Here is a 9,768-nt window from a genome sequence, read left to right as displayed (position 1 = left end):
GGTGTAGGCCCAGAAGTGCTGCGCTGTGGAATATGACTGAAAAATGAGAAATTTTGTAGTTTTTCCTATCTTGTCCCTGGAGAATGTATAGAAAATGGAGTCTAAAAATGAGTTCATGGGCAGGAAAAGGGGGTCTGAGAGCTTCCTCAATGAGTTAATAAATATACACAAGTTTTTCTATTAATTCTGGGGCCCATTGGCCCTTGTCCTTCCTGGCTGCAGTCTAGAGCTGTAAATTGCCAGGTAAGAACTCATTTCAAATGTAAACTAAAGTAGGAGTGGATTAAGGAAGAATTGGGTAAGGCCTAGGGCATGAAAGTGGTTGCCTATAACTGAACAAATACTTTACCTGCACCCGAACCTTGGCAAGTGATAGAAGATAAAATAGTCTTGTGGGGAAGAGGAAGATACAAGCTAAGCTGCTCATCAAATAGAAATTTGCATTAAAAAACAAGTTAAATGGCAGCCCTTCTGGTACTTCAAGCTGAGAGCTCATAGATGGAGACAGTTCTGTTCTGGGTAACAATTCTCTCACTGGGGTTCACCCCAAGCTTGGAACTAAGGAGGCCACAGAGAAAAAAGTCCTGACTATATGCAAGCTTGCAAGGTGAAGCTGACACTGATTCTCTGGCACGTCTAAGAGCAAAAGGTATACTGTAATGCCAAACCGTACAGCACTTCACGATTCACAAGGGCTCTTCTGCACACAAACATTTAATCACAAGGTGATGGGGAGCAACAAAACAAAGGCATTATTGGGGCATCAGCCTAGGGCAGGGCTGTTGCCTGGAAGGAGCCATCAGCAGGCCAGGCCAGGCCAGAGGCAGGAGCAGCAATCAGAGGACATTTCCCACTCAGCCAAATGAGGCTCCTGTTGCTCCTTTTTGTTCTCCCCCAACTTTAGCCCCAGTGCCTGTGCCTCGGCAGAGGAGAGCAGGGCAGGACCTGAGCTGGTTTCTCCCAAGTGGCTGCTTCAAGATACTGTTCAGCAGGAAGGAGGCTGTCCATAGCCTCCCATAGGCACCCTGCATGAGCGCCGGGGGTTGTTGAGTAGATACCCCGACAAGGATGGGAGACTTGGGTCCAAACACAGGCCATCTGCCCCTCCCAGCACCCTTGGCCAATTCACTTAGTCCAGCCGCTGCTATCTGGGAATAATATATTGGGGCTGTCAAGAATCCTCACGTGGGTATCCTAAGTACAGTGCCTCGGCCAGAGGAATGTTGATGACAGCACTCTCCCTGCCTGCCACGGGGGACCTGGGGAGCAGGGTTCCCCACGCTCTGAACTTCTGATTGCCTGCTATCAATGCTCCCCTTGAAATGTGTTGGGGTAGGGTGGGGTGGTGAGAACGCTGGGCTGTGTCTGGGACCAGGCCAGGCAGGCCTGCTGTTGACTACGGTGGAGGGATGCCCAGACTGCACTTGGCCTTGAGTGGTTCTGGGATGTGGTATCTGAGTCCTCAATGGCTATTGCTCCCTTGGCGCTGGCTGTACAAGGGAATCACGAACACAGAGATGTCATCGTAGGATACCTGCCCTTCCCCTGTGGGGCCGTCGTCCTTCCCCTGTGTGCTGTGTATCAGCATTTGGGCCAGCTCCGAGAACCTGTGGGGACCATCCTGCAGATGTACTCTGGGGCCAGAGCAAAGAGTCAAGGCCAACCCTCAGAGAATTCACTGTACTGGGCTAGACACTTGGGGACCCAAGCAATGCAGTCCAACTGTGGGGCCAGGTAAACTACAAGCCTGGGAGGGCCACAGGTTGGACCACGAGAGCCTGGACCCAGAAATTTTGGGGACCCACTGTCATCCCCACCCCCAGGCATCCAGATAGCACTAATCCTGATCACCTGCCCATAGCTGGCCTCATCGTCATTTCTGTCTTAGCCATAACTACTTGGTGTTGCTGCCAGCACCAACCCAGGCCCAGGCAGGTCCCCAGCAGTTACAGTACCTGTGTGGGTCCTCTCGATTACCAGGGAGGAAGCTCCATACCAGCTGTGCCACCTGCTCATTGGACAGGACGTCCCAGAGACCATCAGTTGCCATGACAATCACATCATCCTCCTGCAGCTCCAGCTGGTCCACATCCAGCACCGTCACCTGCAAGTTAAGCGTGAGGATCCCTCAGCATTCCCTTCCCGGCTCCCACCAGGCTCAATGTCTGCCTTTCTGGGCAGATGGCAGCTGGGGTGGGCTGTTGCCCCCTCACCTGTGGGACAGAGAGCAAGAAGGGCTTGAGCTGAATGTTTGTGTCCAGGACTCTGAGCTGGTGGTCTCCCAGGCCCCGGGAGACGGCCAGTGTTCCGAATAACCGAGCCTGGGGACAAGGGAGGTGTGAGGTGACAGCAAACAAATGCACAAGTAAAGCACAGAGGTGGACTGTGACCCTCACGCACCCTGGGCTGAGGGAGAAACATCCTGTGGCCTTGGAGCCACATCAGTCACAGCCACCAACAAGGAACAAAGGTGCTCCCATCTCTGCACAGGGAACTGAAGAGGGATTCTTGGAGGGAGCCATTCACTGACCTGCCTACCCTGTCCCTGGATCAGTGGGTACTTGAGATCCGACTTCTCCACATGCTTGTAGCTCCTACCAGGAGGAGATCCAGCATCAACCTGGGCTCTACATCTCATCTCCCCCCCAACACATGACTCACTCTGCCCAGGTGGAAGGGGACTGCCCCAGGCCACACAGCTGGGCCTGAACCCCAGGGTTCTCCCCACCCCCACCTTGCTCACCAGCCGCTCATGTGGTGATCCCTGAACAAAACCTTCTGCCCCAAGTCATCCCCCTTCAGTCGCCGAGGGAACTCCAGTCGGGTGAACTCACCAGCCAGAAGCTCGGGATAGACAAAGGCCTGGGGTAGGGAGGCCGTGCTCAGATCAGGCTCCCTCTGATGGCCTCGAGTTGGGGCTCCACAGCCTCCCCCTGCCAAGGGCACCTACCAGCTGCTGGATCCGCTGCCGCTCAGTCTCTGGGGTGAACTCAGAGCTCAGGGGCCGCACCTCACCTCTCCTCACCAAGATGGCCCTGGATGGGATTGGGGAGGGCAGGGAGAAGTCTGGTGCAACCTCCCACCCCACCCATGGCCTCCCTCTTCTGGCCTCTCCTCCAACCACTAGGGGCCAGCTCTGCCCATGCCAACCCTTTGTTCAAAGCCCTCCATGGCTGCCTACAGCCTGCAGGGTAGACTCAGCCCTTTGGCCTGGCACTTGAGGTCCCTGGCCTCCCTGGCATCTTCTGTCCACCTTCATACTCCACACATGCCAGGTATACAAACAGCTCAGCCAGTCAATCTTCCCTATTTCCGTTCCTCTACTTCCAGCCCCCTTTCACTGTCCCCACTGTCCCTAGTGCCTTCCTGTCCCACCCTACTCTACCAACCTTACCCACCCTCCTGGGCTCACTCACCTGCTATCTCCGGCATTGGCCACATACAGCTTTCCCTGCAGGGACACAGCCACCAGGGCTGTGCAGCCGCCCACTTGGCCTGAGGCCTCCAGCTCCCGCCCGATCACCTCATCCTGGGGCAAACCGAGGCCACTTTAGTTGTAGTTCCCAATCCCCAGCCTGCAGTTCACTTCCCCACCAGCAAGCCTAGCAGTCCCAGCCTGACGTCTAACTGTGATTCCAGGAACCCTGTGGTCAGGAGATCTGGACATATGTCTTGGGAGGGAGGGAAGTCCTATTTAAAACAGTGAGAAAGAAAGCAGCCCCTGCACCAAGGACCAAAAGGTGTACAGTGAGATGATGCAGGTAAAAGCACCTAGAAAATAGTAAGCGCTGGATAAATGGGAGGGGTTATGATGATGTCCATTAGTAAGGAACGAACCAATCCAATCTTGTCCTTCCAATCCAAAGATCCAGGTGACTACCACAGTGTGCAGGGATGCCCCACAACCCAGAGTCCCTCAGGTCCCTGGGGACAAAACTTTCCTGCCTTCCCTACCCAAAAGCCCACACTTACACATTCCTGGAAGGCACTCTCCAGAGCACCAATCACCAAGTCTTCTGTCCTAATGCCCTTTTCCTCTACAAATTGGGGGTCACTGGGGCAGACACAGTGACCACTGAGGTGCATGGGGGGCTGAGTGGCCACCATGCCTTCTACTACGGCTTCCAGTTGCTGGCGCAGGCAGGAGTGCAGGGTGTTGGCAGCCAGGATGGCTGCAGCTGGACCACCGTGCCCATCAAACAGTGCCCAATAATGACCTGTCAGGAACTGTACAGAAATGGCTCGGTGTCAGGCTCTTCCTGGCTTCCCCAGTGGACCCCTGGCTCAGCATAGGGAACTAGGGCAAGAACCTCAGCCTGAAGCCCTGGCCCCAGCCTGTAAAAGGGGCTCAGGCCCAGCTGTGCTCACCTCCTCTGGGCACAAGTTCAGCCATTCCTGGTCCTCTTCAACCCCAAACTCACATCTCCGGATGCATAGCTTCCCACAGGCAGCTTGATCCTCATTGAACTCAGATTTCTCTGCATTGATGATCCTGAGGCCAGGAAGTGATCAGTGACCCTTCAGGGACACACCCATGTCCCAGTGGGCACAGAGACCACAGCTGGTGCAGAGGGAAAGCCTTCCTTCTGCGGCAGTAGCCCCCATGCGGTCCCTTATACGTGGACAAAGATGGTGTAAGTTTGCTAACTGTTCAGTGAGCTCCTGGCTAAGGCAAAACTCAGGGCCCGGCCCCTCTGGAGCGAACTCGCCGACCTGCTGGGGTGTACCGCGGGGAGTCTTGGAGGTAAGGGCTGGGCAGCTTGGCAATTCCGGGGCTCCCTTGCCTATCTCCTGCACCATCTCAGCCAGAATCCCTGTCCCATTTGCATAGGCCATAACCCAGGGTGAGGTGTGTGTGTGTGTGTGTGTGTGTGTGTGTGTGTGTTTTGGGGCTGGGGTGGGGAGTAATCTCCAAAGCCCAGAAGCTGGCACTCTACCCAGTGTCCCTGTCTCATGTGCAGGTCCTTCCCTACTTGCAGCGCTCTCTGAGGGAGGTTGGAGTCCCACATAAAAAGCCGCGGTGGGATAGGGAAGTTGTCAAGAGTCCAGAAGTGAAGACAAGAGGCAGTGAGCCACAGGCTGGGGGAAATGGGAGGAGTCAATCACTCGGTTGAGCCATTCCCCCCGTCTGGATCAACAGGCGTCTGGGGTCCGGGATCCCGGGACGAGGGTCGCCGGAGTGGAGAGTGTCGGATGGGGCTGACTCGGGGGTGGAACACTCACTCTGCGTAGCCTGCATTCCAGGGCAGCGTGCGGCCCCGCGCTGGGCAGCGCACTGGTCGGGCCTCCGGGCGGTGCGGGGTGTCGGCTGTGCTGGAGCAGGAGCCCGAGCCGCGCAGGAAGCGGGGCCGCCGGTAGGGCAGGGGGCTGGTACGCGGCCTCGGTGGCCGCGGCCCGGGCAGCGGACCTCCCGGCAGGAAGCGACGCCGGAACCAGCCGGTGGACATGGCGCGGCGGCAGGGGGCTGCCTGCAGGGCGCCGGGCGGGAGGGTTGGGCGGGACGCCACCTGGCCGCCCGCCCCTGGGAGGAGGAAGCGGGTCAGAGGGCGGGGCGGGGCGGGGCGGTGACTCCCCCCAACTCAACCTAGCCTCGGAGTCCGTGTGCGGCCTGGTGCCTGTGGGGCTTTGTCAAGACTCATAACAATCCTAATAAGAAAACGCTGTTACCAACCCCACTTTACAGGCCAGAAAACTGAGGCCTAGTATGGAAAGTCGCTTGCTCTGCGTCACAGTAACTTGAGCAGGCTGATTATGGGGCACTAGCCTTCGAGAGGGAAAAGTTCCTCCTCCCCACATAACGATGCTGTGGGAGTTCAGAGCACACCCTGGATGGACCTCTAGGCTGGGTCAGTGTCCACAAAGAGCTCAGGTCTCCTTTTGCTGGGTCCGGACCTTACGCAAGGGTAAGATGGGAACAGCCTGTCCTCAGAGGTGTCAGGCTGACACATTGAGTAAGAGTCTCAAGAGCACAGTGTTCCCTCAGTGGCCCCCATTCCTCACCTGCCCAGCCTGGCCCCTCCACTCCCAGATGGGGCTTGGTGGTCACACTGGCTTTATTTATCCTGTGAACCCTCTCCTACCCTCGGCCAGTCTCCCAAATGGCTGCTGCTCCAATCAATGTGTCCTCTATGGGCAGACAGCAGGATCCTCACTAGAGTGTAAGTGACTGATGGATAACAGGAATCATGGTCCTCAAAAGGCTCCAACTAACTGGTCAGAGTTCAGACCTGGGACTAAAAGAAGTGAGACTTTCATCTGGGATGGAGGCAAGATATTGCAGTCTCTGACCCCCTGGCTAGCTGTCACTGTGGGGTCAGCAGCAGTGTCCCCCTTCTGATCTGCATGTTAACAGGGTGCTTTGTCATCCTCTGTCCCTTAAGCCCAACTCCCTGTACAGGACTGTTGTTTCTGTCTCATGAGGACCCTGAGACCCACACAAGGGAAGTGTCCTGCCGCCCAGTGCTGTGCTGTTTCCATTATGACAGTGCAGCTGACTCAAAACCCACATCCCCAGGGGATTTCTCTTCCGCTTTCCTCCTCCAGGAAGGAAGGCTAGCCAACTCAAAGCCCCTGAAGCCACAGCCTGGGGCCCACAGGGAGGAGTTTCTGCCTTTGCCTAAGCACAGCACACGCTCACTTCCTCTGGGTGGCCAGACCTGCCTCATTGGGAGTTCCCCCCACCCAAAAAGGAAAATTCTTGGGGACGGGAGCTGTGCCCAATGCCCCCTCCCTCAGATGACTCAATTCTAAAACAGACTGGGGGCTAATTTACTGAACCCATTTGTGTGTGCCAGGCCCCACGCTGGGCACAGCAGCACAGCACTAGTGGACATGAGTGCCCCTACAGTGATGGTGGAAGTCCTGGTGGATGGTACTTGAGCCAGCTGGCGAGGGGAAGGGGCAAAGTTAGAGAAAGCTTCCCAAAGGACACCTGAGCTATGACCTGTCGTTGGACAGAAATGGACCAGGGACCCAGTGTGGGGCAGACCCAATTCAGTCTATGGGGAAGTCTCCTCATCCCCACCAGCCAACAGCTCAGAGGCTTTTAAAGTCTGAAATTAGAGGAAACAACACAAACACAGTTTATTCCTCCAGCTCACTCTCTCGAACTCCGCTTGTGGGATGAAGGTGTATTCAGAGAAGCTCCTGGCAGCCAGGTGTCACAGGTGGTCTGTTGTCCAGCTTAACCATTTTAAGTTTTCAAAGCCATGTGGAGCCCTATGGCAATCCCATCCTTCTGCTCCCAGGTGTCCTGAGTGTTGCTTCAGTGCCACCCAGGCTCCTCTGGCTCCCTAAGCTCTCGTGAGCCTTTGTTCGCTCTTGCCGGGGTCCCAAGCCTGACTATCTTGGTTTACTCCCTCATTTTGCTGAAGCTCATCTCTAACAACTTTCTAAGAAACGATGACTGGAAGATAATTTCCTGGGTCCTTGCAGGTCTGAAAAGGTTTGTATCCTGTCTTTGCTTTTGATTGATATTTTGGCTCAGAACTCTGACTGCTCTGCTCATTGTCTTGTGCCTATTGCTGCTGAAATCCAGTGCCCCTCTCATTCCCAGACCTTTGGATTGGCTTGTGTTTGTCTTTTTCTCTCTCCAGAAGCTTCCTGGTTCCTCGGTCTCTGGTGTCTGAAATTGTAGGTGAGGGGCGTTAGGGTTGGTATGTCTTCATTCCTGGGCTGGCCCTTCCTGGAGATCATGCACCTCCTCACTCCCTAGTGACAATCTTTTGACACCCTGCTCTCAACTGTTTAAATGAACCCAAATGTGTCCTCTCCTGGTGGGAAGTGTCTCCTCAGCTAATTCAGCCATCATGAGGAATGGAACAAGCCTAGAAAAAGGAGAACAATTTTTATGCTACATTTTTCCCCCACTCACAATAAAATAGCTTTGGTTGAGTCCCATATCTGTCCTTAACAAGATTTAGTTTTTAATTTATTAAAGATTTTTATTAAAATAGAGCTAATATACAATATTATATTAGTTTCATGTGTACATCATAGTTATTCAACAGTAGCCACCTGGCACTATGCTGAGTTATTACTATATTATTGATTATATTCCCTATGCTTTACATCCCCATGACTAATTTATAACTACCACTTTGTATTTCTTAATCCCTTCACCTTTTTTACCTCCCCAACCTCCTTCCATCTATCACCCAATAGATCTAGTACCCGTCTGACACCATACATAGTTATTACAATATTATTGACTATATTCCTTATGTTATACCCTACATCCCCATGACTACTGTGTAACAACCAATTTGTACTTTTTAATCCTTTCCCCTTTTTCACCCTCCCCCAAACCCCCTCTCATCTGGCAACCATCAAAATGTTCTCTGTATCTATGAGTTTGTTTCTGTTTCATTCGTTTGTTTATTTTGTTTTTTAGATTCCACTTATAAGTGAAATCATATGACATTTGTCTTTTGCCATCTGACTTACTACACTCAGCATGATACCCTCTAAGTCAATCCATGTGGCAGATAGCAAGATTTCATTCTTTTTTTACAGCTGAGTAATATTGCATCGTATATATGTACCACCTCTTCTTTATACATTCATCCATTCAGGGACATCCAGGTTGCCTTCATATCTTGGTTAGTGTAAATAAAGCTGCAATGAACATTTGGATAAGCATGTGCCCTCGAAGTAGCATTTGGGTTTCTTTGGATAAATACCCAGAAGTGGGATTCCTAGGTCCTTCTTTGTCTCTTGTTATGGTCTTTGTCTTAAGGTCTACTTTGTGTGGTATAATTATTGCTACCCCAGCTTTTTGTTTGTTTGTTTCCATTTTTATGAAATATCTTTTTCCATCCCTTTACTTTCAGTCTGTGTGTGTCTTTCAATCTGAAGTGAGTCTCTTATAGGCAGCATATGTAAGGGTCTTGTTTTTTATCTATTCATCCCTGCTATATTTTGATTGGAGCGTTTAATCCATTTAAATTGAAAATAATTGTTGATAGGTATGTAGTTATTGCCATTTTATTATGCATATTTTTTTATTATTATTTTTCATCTTAAAGAAGTCCCTTTAAGATTTCTTGTAATACTGGTTTGGTGGTGATGAACTCCTTTAGCTTTTTCTTGTCTGGGAAGCTCTTGATCTGTCCTTCAATTCTAAATGATAGCTTTGCTGGGTAGAGTAGTCTTGGTTGTAGGTCCTTACTTTTCATCACTTTGAATATTTTGTGCCAATCCCTTCTGGCCTGCGAAGTTTCTGTTGAGAAATCAGCTGACCATTTTATGGGAGCTCCCTCGTAGATACCTAACTGCTTTTCTCTTGCTGCTTTAAGGTTCTCTGTTTGTCTTTAACCTTTGGCATTTTAATTATGATGTATCTTGGTGTGGACCTCTTTAGGTTGATCTTGTTTGGGACTCTCTGCGCTTCCTGGGCTTGTATATTTATTTCCTTCACCAGGTTAGGGAAGTTCTCAGTCATTATTTCTTCAAATAGGTTTTCAATTCCTTGCTGTCTCTCTTCTCCTTCTGGTACCCCTATAATGCAAATGTTGTTATGCTTGATGTTGTCCCAGAGGCCCTTTAAACTCTCCTCATTTTTTTGGATTCTTTTTTTTTTTTCACTGTTCTGATTGGGTGCTTTCTGCTGCCTTATCTTCTACATCGCTGGTTCGATCCTCTGTTTCATCTAGTCTATTGTTGATTCCCTCTAATGTATTCTTCATTTCAGTTATTGTATTCTTTATTTTAGACTGGTTCTTTTTTATGTTTTCTATCTCCATTTTTATGTCCTGTCTCTTTGATGAA

The 9,768-nt window shown here is 51.6% G+C and overlaps 1 protein-coding gene across 2 annotated transcripts; it reads right to left on the bottom strand.

The window, feature by feature from the left end:
• Window positions 1-696: 696 nt before the first annotated feature.
• Window positions 697-5,496, bottom strand: PPM1M (protein phosphatase, Mg2+/Mn2+ dependent 1M). 2 transcript variants are annotated; one of them, XM_019724339.2, is made up of 10 exons: window positions 5,224-5,496; window positions 4,369-4,492; window positions 3,973-4,227; window positions 3,417-3,529; window positions 2,951-3,035; window positions 2,744-2,862; window positions 2,531-2,594; window positions 2,214-2,321; window positions 1,956-2,104; window positions 697-1,607 (listed from the first exon to the last, which is right to left on the bottom strand). In XM_019724339.2, exons 1-10 carry the CDS (start codon window positions 5,445-5,447, stop codon window positions 1,463-1,465), a joined length of 1,386 nt encoding a protein of 461 aa, XP_019579898.1. In that variant the 5' UTR covers window positions 5,448-5,496; the 3' UTR covers window positions 697-1,462. The 2 variants fall into 2 exon arrangements, with proteins under 2 accessions (XP_019579898.1, XP_019579899.1); XM_019724340.2 differs by having other exon boundaries at window positions 697-1,490.
• Between the last annotated feature and the right edge of the window lie 4,272 nt (window positions 5,497-9,768).

Source organism: Rhinolophus sinicus, linkage group LG10, assembly GCF_036562045.2.
Source record: "Rhinolophus sinicus isolate RSC01 linkage group LG10, ASM3656204v1, whole genome shotgun sequence".
NCBI lineage: Eukaryota > Metazoa > Chordata > Mammalia > Chiroptera > Rhinolophidae > Rhinolophus > Rhinolophus sinicus.
Note: the sequence above shows the minus strand (reverse complement) of the source record. Positions and strands in the feature narration are given on the sequence as shown.

Excerpts from the sequence above, each read along its gene's own strand:
- PPM1M (XM_019724339.2), bottom strand. The coding sequence starts at position 5,447 with ATGTCCACCGGCTGGTTCCGGCGTCGCTTCCTGCCGGGAGGTCCGCTG. Across the intron at positions 4,493-5,223 it reads TGGAATGCAGGCTACGCAGA|GATCATCAATGCAGAGAAAT; the intron begins GTGAGTGTTCCA and ends TCCTGGCCTCAG. Across the intron at positions 2,863-2,950 it reads GGCAGCGGATCCAGCAGCTG|GCCTTTGTCTATCCCGAGCT; the intron begins GTAGGTGCCCTT and ends TCCCTACCCCAG.